Source organism: Habropoda laboriosa, unplaced genomic scaffold, assembly GCF_001263275.1.
Source record: "Habropoda laboriosa isolate 0110345459 unplaced genomic scaffold, ASM126327v1 scaffold92, whole genome shotgun sequence".
NCBI classification, from domain to species: domain Eukaryota; kingdom Metazoa; phylum Arthropoda; class Insecta; order Hymenoptera; family Apidae; genus Habropoda; species Habropoda laboriosa.
Genome location: NW_017100268.1, coordinates 3,174,322 through 3,187,953, shown reverse-complemented (window position 1 = coordinate 3,187,953; position 13,632 = coordinate 3,174,322). Strand labels below are relative to the sequence as shown.

At 42.4% G+C, this 13,632-nt stretch overlaps 1 protein-coding gene across 1 annotated transcript in view; it reads left to right on the top strand.

Moving 5' to 3' along the window:
• Window positions 1-6,082: 6,082 nt before the first annotated feature.
• Window positions 6,083-13,632, top strand: part of LOC108573416 (cadherin-23) — an 8,760-nt gene continuing 1,210 nt past the window's right edge. Inside the window, exons 1-11 of the mRNA XM_017935858.1 lie at window positions 6,083-6,386; window positions 7,463-7,734; window positions 8,281-8,445; window positions 8,989-9,669; window positions 9,803-10,327; window positions 10,482-10,834; window positions 10,933-11,147; window positions 11,281-11,840; window positions 11,901-12,209; window positions 12,281-12,575; window positions 12,647-13,632. Coding sequence (XP_017791347.1) covers window positions 6,089-6,386; window positions 7,463-7,734; window positions 8,281-8,445; window positions 8,989-9,669; window positions 9,803-10,327; window positions 10,482-10,834; window positions 10,933-11,147; window positions 11,281-11,840; window positions 11,901-12,209; window positions 12,281-12,575; window positions 12,647-13,632 — 4,659 coding nt within the window. The 5' untranslated portion in view covers window positions 6,083-6,088. The remainder of the gene's footprint in view (window positions 6,387-7,462; window positions 7,735-8,280; window positions 8,446-8,988; window positions 9,670-9,802; window positions 10,328-10,481; window positions 10,835-10,932; window positions 11,148-11,280; window positions 11,841-11,900; window positions 12,210-12,280; window positions 12,576-12,646) is intronic.

The window sequence follows — 13,632 nt, the reverse complement described above, 5'->3', positions numbered from 1 at the left end:
GCCCGAGCATTTCGGTCCATCGTTCAATTTCACGGTATCATTTCAAGCTTGATTGATGGTAACTGCCACTTCTGTTTAAAGATAACAGCGTTGAAAATAATGCTGACCTGTTATTTCAAGCATCTCGTGCGAATAACTCCGACCTAAATAGTAAAATCACGCTACGAATTTCAGACGAATTCATCCGGCAAGTGACATATTAATGGAGCAAGAAAAACATGTTCACCGTTTACGAGCAGAGTGTTCCCGACTCTGTTTAACAAATTGAATCACTTTTTCTACAAGATCGAAGGTGTTTATAAAAGGCTGAAATAAAACACTCTCAAACAAGCAGGTCAGTTTTATCGCGTTAAATTGATTGAAAGTGACGAGCACTTTCATCTAAAAATTAGGCCGCCCGGGAACGCTTTCATCTCGTTATTTGAAACATGTTTTGAATCACCGTGACCCATATACCGAGACGAGACCAGTTAAACTTTAAACAGAAAATTGCATGCACCGTGGCAATTACCATTAAGTAATTTAGAAGAAACACAAGAGTAACACCGCAACGCCCGAGCTGCTCGACATTACGGATAATTGGACCGTCTCTATTTATTAAACAGACACTGTTGCGTCGTGCGCTTCGAACAAGCGGTATGTCCGAGAGTGGTGGCGCAGGATTGTCGCTGGTATGAAGTCGTGGTGACTTAGAGGTTGCACGTATTTTATTATGTTAAAAGAAAAAGACTTTATTTCGAAGAGTGGTAGTTTACGTGGTGTTTGTCTATTTTCCCTTTTTCATCTGATGTGCACCGCGTTGGTACCAAGGGTAGCCCGCTCATAACGGGATTTTGGGCGGTCAGGGAGACGCGAGAGGTTTTATGACATGTCAATGTCTATTGAATGTTCACGAGAGGGCACCGGGAAGGTATGTGGCCCGCAGAAAATTTATTTTTCTGCAGCCATAAAACGCTTCCTGGGCTTCGTGGCCAATTTGAAAGAAAAATTAATTAACGCGAAGAAGAAAAGGGGCGCATTGAAAAATAGCGTAAACAGGCGTCCATTTCATAAACCCAATCCCTAACACAGACCATCGCGATACTTCTATTTGAATAATTTTTACGTCACCATTTACCAACTTTCATTTCTCTCTAAACACCGTCTCTTGCCGTTTGCCGATTTTCACGAAGACACTCGCTTCGCGTTTCCCGATCGTTCACTTCGCGCAGTAATACGTACTTCGTTCGCTTCTACTTCTATTAGATTTCACGGATCGTTCATGCTGGATCACGAATTCACGACCCGTGAATTTCTTCCTGATCTGCGCGCACACTTGGAACCATCGATTAATCTAGTGGTATCATTTCACCTTTGGTAATTGCAAGCACCGTAATACGGTTTCTTGCGTGCATCTCCGAGCATCCTCGTCACGGATTTCATCCGCTTTACGCTTTTCCGCGTTGCGCACGGTTGAAATGAAGAAACAACCGTGATTGTTATTGCGGATTCTATTTAAGCGGCTTGCGTAGACTTTCTTGGATGTTTCAGCGATGATTCGTTTTCTATATCAACGCGCGAATCCGCGCGTAATTTGCTGCAGATGTTATCTGTCGCGTTTATTTCAGATTTTCTGAGACGATCGGAATTCTGAAAATTGTGTTTAGAGTGTGGCAAGTGGACGGAGGGAAGAAATTAGGAAGTTTGCTTGGAGCACAATGTTTCCTACGGTAGGTTCGCGTAATTAATAATTAGGTTTGCCGAAGGCAACACGTGATAACAGGCTTCGGAACACGGAAGTGAAGTAGCGGCACGAAGTCACCGGAAAATCGTTGTCTCCCAGTCGTTACACCTTCCTCCTTGTACAACTATCATTTCCCACGTGTTATTTTCCGAGAAACTCCCATTGAAATCGCGACAATTAGACGGTAACAGCGTTAACGTAACAAACAACGATTAAAATTCCTTTCGAATAGATTAATTAAATTGCGTGTTGCGTTTTTATTATCTTTGGTATGCGGCGCTTTTACTGCGCGTTCGTTGTTATTTATTTTACTCTTATGGAACCAGAGGCAAACCGAGACAGTCGATAAATTGTATATTTTAATATTCACATGTCTGTAAATTTCGAAATTTTTTCACTCGGATTTCTAGCTCAATTTCTTTGAATTTCTTTCTAATTTTCATTCTTACGTATGCATTATAAGTTTTCATAAATTACACGCGACCCCAAGTTACAGTTCACGTGCCAAAATCGCCGACTGCGAAAGAATTAAATTCGAAAGGTGACAATTGCATAAATTTTCACTGTAACTCAATTTCTTTAAATCTCTTTCTAATTTTCATTCACATGTTAATACTAGAACCCTGCAGAAAGCAACTACAAATTTTCATAAATTGCACGCGGCTGAAAATTGTAGATCTCGCGCCAAAATCGCCGGCTGCGAAGGAATTAAAATCCAAAAAGAAAGAATTTTCGAGCCTGAAATTTCGAAAGGTAACATTACATAAATTTTCACTCGTACGTAACACTAAATCTGAATACTTATGAAAGGCAGCGTGTACAGAAAAGAATAACGCACGGGATAAAATGTTATCAGAGTAAATTGACGACGCTGTCTGAATATCTACTCACAGTTCGATTCGGGTGCGACACGAAAATATTGCCGATTCCGCGCAAAACTGCCGTCTCGAGTGAGAGTCATGACGGCGGTAGAATAACGTGGAACGCGTGTACAACTGCGTTTATTCGAGCCGATGCTGTTGTGCAAGACTTTTGTTCGGAATCTGTCTGGAGGCTCTACTAGAAAGTTACCGCCGCAGATCGTAACAGTCCGCGTAACGTTAATACGCGCTACTCGTTGGCCCGTGAAATTTCGCGGCCTGATCTTGAAATCAGGCTGAAATATTATTAACAGTTCGCGGCAGCAAAAACAACGGACGGAGAATGTTGCCTTCGTGAAAAGAATTTAATCGAACATCGTATAGCTTAATGGACGAAGATTAAGGTTACTACATTCCTCCGGTCTAGATCTTCTCTTATCAAGAATTGTAAACTTGAATTTACTCAATGGTATCTCAACCTCAGGCATTTCAGACATTTTCTTTCCCTGAGAAATGAAATCTGTAGATGTTCGGGATTCAGGTACTCCCTTAAATTAATCTATCATCAAAATCTGTGCAAGAAATTTCAGATTTAGGGCTCTTCGATAGGTGCTCCATTGAATAAATTTATTATCAAAACTAATAAACGACAGGCATTTCAGATTTAGGGCTCTATTTCTTATTTTGTTAAATTTAAATAAATTTACCATGAAAATTTGAGTAATAGGGCTTTTCATTCGGCACTCTATTAAATAAACCCACCATCGAACTTTATAGGAGTTAATTATTTCAGATTTAGGACTCTTTCTTTCTCATCTCACTAAATAAATTCACCGTGAAAATTGATCAAAGTGAGATATTCCAAGTTCAAAGCTCTCTATCTCTCATTTCACGAAACAAACCCGTAAAAGTTTGAGTAATCCCATTTCCCAAAGTTTCTCCACAAAGTAGAGAAACGGAAAATGGAGGACGGTGCTCCAGCGTCACCGAAGGGAATCCTATTCAGCTCGCTGTCGTCCCTGGAAAAAAAGGAACGCTCGAGGCGGACAGATAAATGTTCGACGAGCGGCTAACAGGACAATTCAATTTACGGATCGCGGGACGAGAGTTCCGCGAACTCCTGAAATGGAATCTGATTTCTAACGGCTTTTCACTGGCCGTGCCTGCCCGCTGGAAGTCATTCAGACACCGTACGCGGTGGTTCCGCCGCCGTGCCACCGCTGGTGGTTCGCCTCAAGACATTTTTCTTTCAACTCCCGGAGAAAGAACGCCGTCGTTGCTCAGCCGAGCCACGTTTTATATGGGTGGAAACCAGTGGCTTCGATAGATCGCTGCATCCTCCGCACTGTTTAGCCACCATTTCCTCTCTATCCCTATCTCTCTGACTACCCACTCGTCTGTTCGTCGCATTTTTCCAACGTTCCAGCGAACGTTGATCCCAGCAACGTCCAGCCAACAAATGCACCGACGCTTATTTTAGACGCCTTGGTGAACTCGAGTATCGTTCTCGGTTTCCTCTTCGAGCTTTTTCTCCGCGAGGACGTTGATCGAACGGTTGGTTAAGTAACGCGCGTTCGCTGGATAATTAATTGTTTCGACTTCTGTCTGAATGAAAAGTGAATGATCCGTTAATGAAGGGGTATCGACGTGTAACTTGAGTTATCGTGCCGAAGTATTTCCTTTTTCTTGGAAAAGTCTCGTGCAAGTGAAGTGCGTCTCGTTGATTGAGACTTGCACCGACTATTGGTAGAGTACAGTTAACCCTTTTATTAGGAAGCACTCGTCTCAGAGATGAGTCTGAATTTTCCTTTCGGTATTGCAAGTGTATGGAGAATTTTGAGATTTTTTATTTACAGAGAGTGTTGGATTGTTTCTAACAATACCCTATGGAAACAATCAAGTGAGGACAAAAATGTCTCCAGATGTGTCCGGTGTCCGTCTTCGAGTCACGCACTGCACACTGCGATACTATAAAGTAAACAGTTCTTAGGTATAAGCGGACCCCAGCTTTCTTTTTGGGTGCCCAGCAACAGTTCTTTAGGAGATTGAATAGCGTAAAGACGTTTCCTCTGAGTCCGTCAATAAATAGCGTATCACAAAGTTAAAAGACTATTTCATTTTCATAACCCATTTCAAATAGAGAGTGATACTATTTCTATAAAAGGAAAAATTCTAATATTTCAGCTGACATAAAAATACTGATAAAAACCTTAAATAAAATTGTCGTATTGTATTTATTTTTATAATTACAGTGATTTGATAAATAATATTGCCAAGTGGTCTGAGACATAAACTCTCAATGTTATACACATATAGTTTGCATAAAATATAAAAAAAAAACCTTAAATAAAATAGCCACGTCGTATTTATAATAAAATTGCCAAGTATACGGATGTCTGTGGTAAAGGGTTAATAAGATGGAAGCAAAATTTAATCAGATTTCATTCGGTAATTTCTTCTTCCGCGAAGAGAGGTGTGGTGACTAACGAGTCAATTTATCTTTTCGTCGAGCCAAAGTGGCACAATTCTTGTTCAAGATACGTCGGTTTCGATGGCCGGAAGTGAATGGAAACGTGACGGACCACGATATAGGAAGTGTACGCCTGTCACGCAAGAGAGAGCCGCGCTTTTGTACATAAAACCCTAACCGTTCTCGTTTCAATTTGTTGCAACGAACGTTTCGTACCTTCGTCTCCGTATTGTTCCTGCTACACCTACTATTTTCGTCTGTTACATCCACTTTCTAATCCGCTTTTATAATTGTCCCGAGCGGGTAAGTCGTTATTTAACGAATGCGAAGCCAACCACCGGTGCTAATAATAGCCCTCGTCTACGCATGTATCAACGTGTGGCATTAGAATTGTTAATTAGCCTCTGAAATTATACACGCAGGTAAGACAATGCGTCTGTGATGTCAGGTACTTTGTCAAAATTAAAGAGATAGGGAAATGTGCTCCTTGAACTGACACGGAATTTATTGAAATTAAACCAGCAGAGAATTTTTTAATCTTTTTTTAGAAGTTGCTACTTTTCTTTACTAAACGTAGAAAAAGAGTGACAGTGTCCTTTTGCTTTAATTGCGGCCTCTCGAGAGTTAACATTTTCAAAATTGATGTATTTTTCTCTGAAAAATCGCAAGACGTATCGAAGCCAAATTAAAAAAATTATATCTTCCGTTCCAAGCAGTATTTTCAAATTCTACCATACAAATGTGCATAAGAAGATTAAAAAAACGTTGGTTTTAGTATCTCTTACGGTTTTTCAGAAAAATTTACCTGAGATTGGCGAACACAACTTGTATATTAAAATGTGAAAATATTGCTTAGAGAAGATATAAATCTTAAATTCGGTTTCAATATCACCTAAGATTTTTCAGAAAAAGACACGCAAAGTTTGAAACCATTAACCTCTCCTTAATCGCAATTGTCCAACAAAAAATATTGTCCTTCGATTCAATTTCAAGCTTCGTTCAAAAGGTACTCCTCCGATTCGTGCACAGGTGACGATGTGGACAATTTTACTCGTTGCACTCTCCACTTGGTCTTCGTCATGGGGTCAGGTGATAAACAGGGCACCGCATTTCGTGCAAGGTGGAGACATGGCGAGGCTCGCGGTGTCGGAAGGCACACCACCAGGTGCGCCAGTTTACACACTTCAAGGAGAGGATCCGGAAGGCTCTAAATTGCACTACTCGATCAGCGGTGAATACTTCACCGTGAATCGGGACAGCGGTGTGGTTGTTCTGAGAAAGGCATTGGACAGGGAGACGCAGGACTTGATCGAAGTGATCATCAGCATAACGGGTAACTATGCTGCTTTTATTAGTATCCCGTTACGGTGTTGCTGCGGAATATCGATGAACAGCGGACGATATGTAGGGCGTTAGGCGAGTAACGCGTTGACAGAATGGTAACGACTTGATTGTGCAATTATAGTTTGTTTCATTTCTCCTGCGATATTTATTACGCGACGCTTACGTGCGGTAAGAGTGATATAACTCGAAATTCCTGGAGATTGAACGGTTAATTAAGTTGCGCTTTCCATTTCGATTTTCGACTAAGAGCGAAATTCTGGTCTAGACGCGAGTTCGCTGAAGGAAGTTCAATTTAGAATTGGAAATTTAGTTTAGAATTTTAAAAATTGTTTTCTACGTTAGAAGCGTATTTTATGAGGCGAAGGAATGCAGTGAAACAGATTTCGATCTTTTTTCTTCTCTTTAAATTAGTTCTCCTTTAATTGAAGAAACGTCTTTGCTCGCGTATGATATATTGCAACGTGAACTATTAACTTCTAACTGAATAAAACATATTTTCATTTCAATTAACCCTTTCGCGACGGCGGAACTAGGCATCGGTACGCCACTAACGGATGAATCGTCGTGCCGTTAGTGCACACCATGAGTGTCTCGCGTTTTTAAAACCGCCGGTGTGTCCGTGTAAAATCTTAGAGGATTTCGTTGGAACAGCAGAGGACTTAAGGATGTATTGGATAAAGGGAATGTTGTTGAGGCCTTTTAAAATAAATCCAGTAATAAATCTTCACTTTGAGTTGTTGATGCGACGCGCTTAGTGGATGCCGGATATAACCGGCGCTAGCCAGTGTGAAGCATTTAGCGGATGCCGGATATAACCGGCGCTAGTCGCGAAAGGGTTAATAAGAAAAATATTGTATTTTTATCAGAAATTAATATTGTATCAATATGACGATCAATATGAAAAATATTTTCTTTCGTCAAAAACCAACTAAACGTTCACAGAGACAGATTAAAATGCGCCCTTTTAATTAACTTCAAAGTTCCGTCAATTCTCGTATTTTCCACTGCACAGAACACGTTGAGACACAGCAAATACATCGAATGTTAAGATAAATATTTCGTTAGACGAGGGGATCGCAGGATCGGAGCCGAACACGGTATCCCTTCGTCGTGAGATAGCGGTGCTGGATGAAAACGATAACCCGCCCGTGTATCACGGCAGGCCTTATGCGGCCAGGGTACCAGAAAGTGCACACGTGGGTGGCCTCCTAGTTCCTCCTGGCACGATCACGATCACGGATCGCGACGGTGGCGTAAACGCGGATGTTCACGTGGAATGCGTTCCGGCGTCGCGAGACGATGACGTTTGCGAAGTATTCAACGTTTCCACGGAAAAGGTAATCTCGCCGTTAAATCACACGCTATTACTTCGAGCAATTTTACCTAGACATAATTGCCACGAAATCGAGTTTCAATTTTGTCGTCTCATCGTGTTCCAATCTTACTTTTCTCAGACGCTAGATATTTCGTAATTCGCACAGGTGTGCTTTAACCCTTTAATTTCTGATCACTCGAGAGTAAAGCTCTCCTCTATGCAACAAAGTTGCGATATTAATAATCACCAATCGCGAGTTTAAGTTACCAAATTAATCTTTCGCTCGATATTTCGCATTTGAAATTTTTTAAATTAGTAACATAATTATGGAATAAGAAGAGTGTCTTTGTAAATAAAACATACTCACGAATTTAAGTTACCATCGTATTAACGTTAGTCAAATTAATGCTTTACTCCATATTTCGCATGTCAAATTTTTTAAATTAGTAACATAATTGTCTTTAAATACCAATAGCAGTCAAAGGGTTAACTTTTCTTGCATTATCGTTCAATAATGCGGTAGGTATATAACGAGTCCTGTATAATAGATAAAAAATGTTCGATCCAGTTGGCAGAGGGGAAGTACGACGTGCAGATCACTCTGACAAAGCCTCTGGACTACGAGCGAAGGAACTCGTACTTGATCAACCTCCTGGCAGTAGACGGTGCCAGCGACGTATCGAAAAGGTTACAGGCCAGAGCAACCGTGGCCGTGGACGTTCTCGATGTTCAGGTAAGTGGGTCCCAGCCGTAACAGAGGATGTAACTGTACATCCACCGTGATCATTCCGTATTGGTTAGCGAGATCGTTTTGCGATAATGTAACCGGGAAGGCATCGAGTCGTTACCCACTGACTCTGTTCGTAGAACGTCTGATTATACCTGTACTTATGTATATATAAGTATACACATGCACGCGTTGTTCGCGAAATAACTTTCGCCGGAACGGTAGGCGTTTTCGTTCCTTCTAACGCGCTAATTACAATCATTCTCGAAATTCCCCGTTAGGTAACGGTCCACGGTTGCTTCAATTAATTCCGAGGATTAATCCGAGGAATTACCCGAAGCTTCGGGTAAAAACGAACCGGTATATCGTGGTTAATGGTCTCTTCAGTTTCACACGATCGTTCAAACGCACTTCGCTTAACCCTTTCGTTTCGCTTGAATACTCGAACGCAAAATTCGTCTGAATTCAGTCGTTACGACGATCGCTAGAAAAGTAGGAATTTTTTCAGAATTCGTTGGTGAAAATTTAAAAGAATGTGCTCGTTTTCAGGATCAGCCACCCGTGTTCCTGAACGCGCCGTACAGCGCGGCGCTTCCGGAGAACACAGCAGCTAGTCACACGATCTTGACAGTCAGAGCACGTGACGGAGACACGGGAGAGCCTAGGGCTTTGTTGCTCACGTTGGAGGACGAGGAATCTGGTCATTTCGATCTGGAAGTCTCGCGAGAAGGTGACGTCACCGTTGGCAAACTGGTTACCACTAATGTCTCCTTGGACAGAGAGGATCCTAGGATTCTTCAGAACGGCGGGATTTACACGTTTCAAGTGAAAGCCACGGAGTTAATCAACAACGAGATACCAGCTGACACGGCAACGTCTATCGTCACGATCGTCGTCACCGATATGGACGATCTGGTGCCTGTTTTCAACGAGAAGTACTTCAACATAACCATCTCCGAGGATATTGGCAGAGACACTCCTTTGCCTGGGTTGAACATGATCGTGAGCGACGGAGACGTTGGCGAGAACGCGAAGTATACTTTGGCTCTGAGAGATTCGCCGGAGTATCCTGGAATTAGCAAAGCGTTCACTGTTAGTCCCGAAGAAGCTCAGGGTCGAGTTCCAGTCGTGGTGAAAGCTAACGACGTCAGCGTGCTGGACTATGACGTGGATGATCCTGCGAAGAGGGAGCTGGAATTTGAGGTTGTTGCACTGGTTGCAAACGAAGTGGTACGAAATTTTCCTCACACTTTATACACCTTACGTTATAACTCACTCTTAATATAGTTACAATTGTAATTTTGTACTATTGTTAGTTTACGTATATTATAATTTAATTTTTTACCGCTTGAACGTACTTCAGGTAGCCACTAGCAGAGTTCACATACAGCTAATGGACGCCAACGACCACAGTCCAGAGTTCTCTCAATCTGTGTACAAATTATCAGTGGCAGAGGACGCTGAGATAGGGACACGTTTTGGAGATGTCTTTGCGAAAGACTACGACAGTGGTTCCTTCGGAGAACTGACGTACACCTTAAGAGGTTTCGGAGCTGACAAGTTCTCGACTAACGCAAAAACAGGTGGAATTTCCGTGGCGAAGCCTTTGGACTACGAAGCTCAGAAATCTTACTCATTGACAATGGAGGCTAAAGACGGTGGAGGAAGGGTGTCTGCTGTGAATATTTTAATCGAATTAGACGACGTTAATGACAATAAACCGATGTTCGAGCAGAATGAGTATACGAGGACAGTTCGAGAAGGAGCGACGAGTTTCGACCCACAGATGTTCGTCAGGGCAACTGACGTCGATGGTCCAGCACAGGGAAACGGGAAAGTGACGTACTCTATAAGCTCCCATAACAGTATGACGAATGATGTTTTCAAGGTATATCGTAAAATTAATTTTCGATAATTTTTTAAACTTAAGAAATTCAAAATTAGACAAAAAACAGAGAAAAAGAGTAAAAATTCGACACTTTCGCTAGATTACATTATTATTAAAAGTATACTCACGTGGAAAATTCATAATTGTTGCACAGATAAGTTCAGAGACTGGAGAAGTGACAATGGCGAAGCCAGTGCGTTCAGACGACACAGAAAGAGGAATCTACGAACTGGTAATTCGTGCTACTGACACCGGAAAGCCGCCGTTGCATTCCGAAGGGAAATTGTCTGTGAGAGTGGGAGTACCAGGAAACCAAAAACCCATCTTCCGTGGAAATTACAAATCTAATTTACCGGGTCCTAGCACTTATCGAGCGAGACTGTTGGAGAACGCATCGCCTGGAACGGAAGTCATCAGAGTGGTAGCGAATGATCCGGATGGGAGAGACAACTTGTTGCAGTATCACATTGCTTCCGGTGCTAAGGATAATTTTGTCATAGACTCTAGGTAATTTTATCGAAGCCACCAAATATATCAAAATATCGTTTTTTCAAGACAGAAAGTCAATGAATTGCAAATATAGAAGTTAACAATCAATTGTTTAGTTCTGGAGTTATCACGGTTTCCCCAGACGCTCGTCTAGATCTGGAAACTGGCGGAGAAAAGTACGAGGTAATAGTCTACGCCATAGATTCGGGCACACCCGTTAGAGAGACTGCAACCACCACTGTCACAGTGAACATGGTCGATGTGAACAATAAACCACCGATGTTCAATGAATCTATGTACCTTGTTTATGTGTCAGAAAGAGCAGCCATTGGTAATTTACAAAATAATCCATTTTACAAATTTCAGCACCTTAGAGAAAGTGTTTAGCGACACCTAATTTTTAATAGCTACCGAAATCTGAGTTTTCAACAATCGAACCTTAATTTTTAATAATCACTGAACAGGTGAACCCGTACTAAAGGTAATAGCAACAGACCCAGATTCAGACGCCTATTTGGAATATTCCTTAGTGGAACCCGTAAGAGCAGTGGACAAAACCGGGGTCGCTCTCAAAAGTGCATCTGCTTACGACTACAAAACAGCGTTTCGCATAAATTCCACCAGCGGTCTAATAACAGTGAATCGCGTGCTAGACTACCAAGTAGCTGCAGTGATCATTCTCACGGTCCAAGTGCAAGATTTGAATGCCGTCGTCGACAAGGAGAAACAACTAACAAAAGTTGAAGTAACGGTCTACATTCAAGCTTACAGCGACGACAATCCAACCTTTACGAATCCCGGATGGTCACCGAACAATCCAACGATCAGGATATCCGTGCCAGAGGAACAACCTCTCGGAACAACTCTATTAATGTTATCAGCCAAAGAACCTACCACCGGATACTCCGTCCAAAGGTTTGAATTAGTGAGAGAAGACGACGACGAAGGATACGTGAACGTGGGTGTTCAAAGTGGAAACGTCGTTTTGAGCAGGAGACTGGACTACGAGGCTCTTAATCAAAAAGTAAGTCACAATTCTGAAGAACCCATATAAAAATATATTCAACAATTTAACAATTTTCAGTTCATTCGTTTCAAAGTGCGAGCACTAGCAAGAGACTACGAGATAACGAGAAAAATGTCTGAAGCAAACGTGTTCGTCGAGGTGCAAGACACGAACGACAACAGTCCCATCTTCACTCAAAAAGATTACAAAATTTCAGTATTAGAATCTGCGAAACCAGCGAAAATCGTATTAAACGTTAAAGCTACCGACGTGGACAGTTCCAACACGGAACAGGAAGTTCGGAGAGGATACGGTGAAGTTAGATACTCTTTAATTGGAGAAAACGCCAATATGTTCGAAGTGGAACCAATCACAGGAAACATTCAGGTACACAAAATCTCCTCTTGTCTATTTCAATCGAAGTGTCGTTCGATCGAAGTTAATTGTTGCATCTTTAGATCGCTACGAACACTACGCTCGACAGAGAGAAGCAGTCGGTTCTCCGTTTCTACGTCGTGGCGTCGGACATGCCTCAGGGAGGAGCTGAACAAAGAAGCACAAGAGCTCTGGTGACAGTGGACGTTCTAGACGTGAACGACAACGCTCCGACGTTCGATCAGGCATCGTACACAGCCGTGATTCCCGAAAACGCTTCTCCAGGTGTCAGTGTAGCGAATATCACCGCCACAGATCCAGACGAAGGCGGCGGAGGAGTGATCAGCTACGAAATCATCGACGAAGGCGAAGCAAATGGTGAACAAACACTGCAATATCTTCTAATTAATATTTCTACCCTGAAGCACAGTTAATCGTGCGATTTCTAGGATTGTTCAAAATAAACCACACTACCGGAGAGATTTACTCAGCTCGAGCTCTGACAGGCAAGGGAAGAACCGAGCCGTACATAATGAGAATCAGAGCTCAGGATAAGGGAGAGCCGGAAATGTACACCGACGTAATTTTGACACTCTACATCGGAGACGTAGTGAGCAACGACGGTGTTCCTCTGTTCATCAGACCAACTCTCGAGGAGGTAGCTCACGTAGCTGAGAATTCGACCATTGGCAGTCCAGTGTTCCAGGTCGTCGCTTCGGACCCTGACGATCCTAATTTGCCAAACGGCAAAATCACCTTCAAGTTCCTGGAAGACGGAAATTTCGGCAAGGACGCGAGTGCTTTCAGGATAAACAGCGAGACTGGTCTGATTACCACTAGAAAACTGCTCGACAGAGAAGCTAAGGACAGTTACACGTTGATATTAGTTGCTCAAGATCTAGGAAGTCCTCCTCAGCAGGCAACGAGAGTGCTTCAGGTGATCGTCAACGACATCGACGATCATAAACCTCATTTCAAGAGGAACTTAGACAGTCCACCGATAGAACTCTCTGTACTCGAAGAGAAACCAGTTGGAACCAGGGTTGGAGTGATCGAAGCTATCGACGAAGACATTGGCGAGAATGGAATGATCGATTACGCGATCGTCTATGGAAACGAGGGTGGATTGTTCACTGTGGAAAGGCTAGAAAATAATTCAGCAGTGATCAAATCGAACGGTCGTCTAGATCGAGAAGCAGCTGATCATCATCTGCTAACTATTAAATGCTTCCCTCATTCGACGAAGAAGTCTGACATAGTTCCAAAGCCGTACAATCGACAAGATCCCTCTGAGAGACAGGTGCTCATCAAGATTCGAGACGTCGACGATAATAAACCTATGTTTAAAAAGGAGAACGTCACTTTGGGCGTTCGATTGAACGTTCCAATCGACACCAGTTTGATCACTTTGGAAGCTTTCGACGCTGATTCTGAC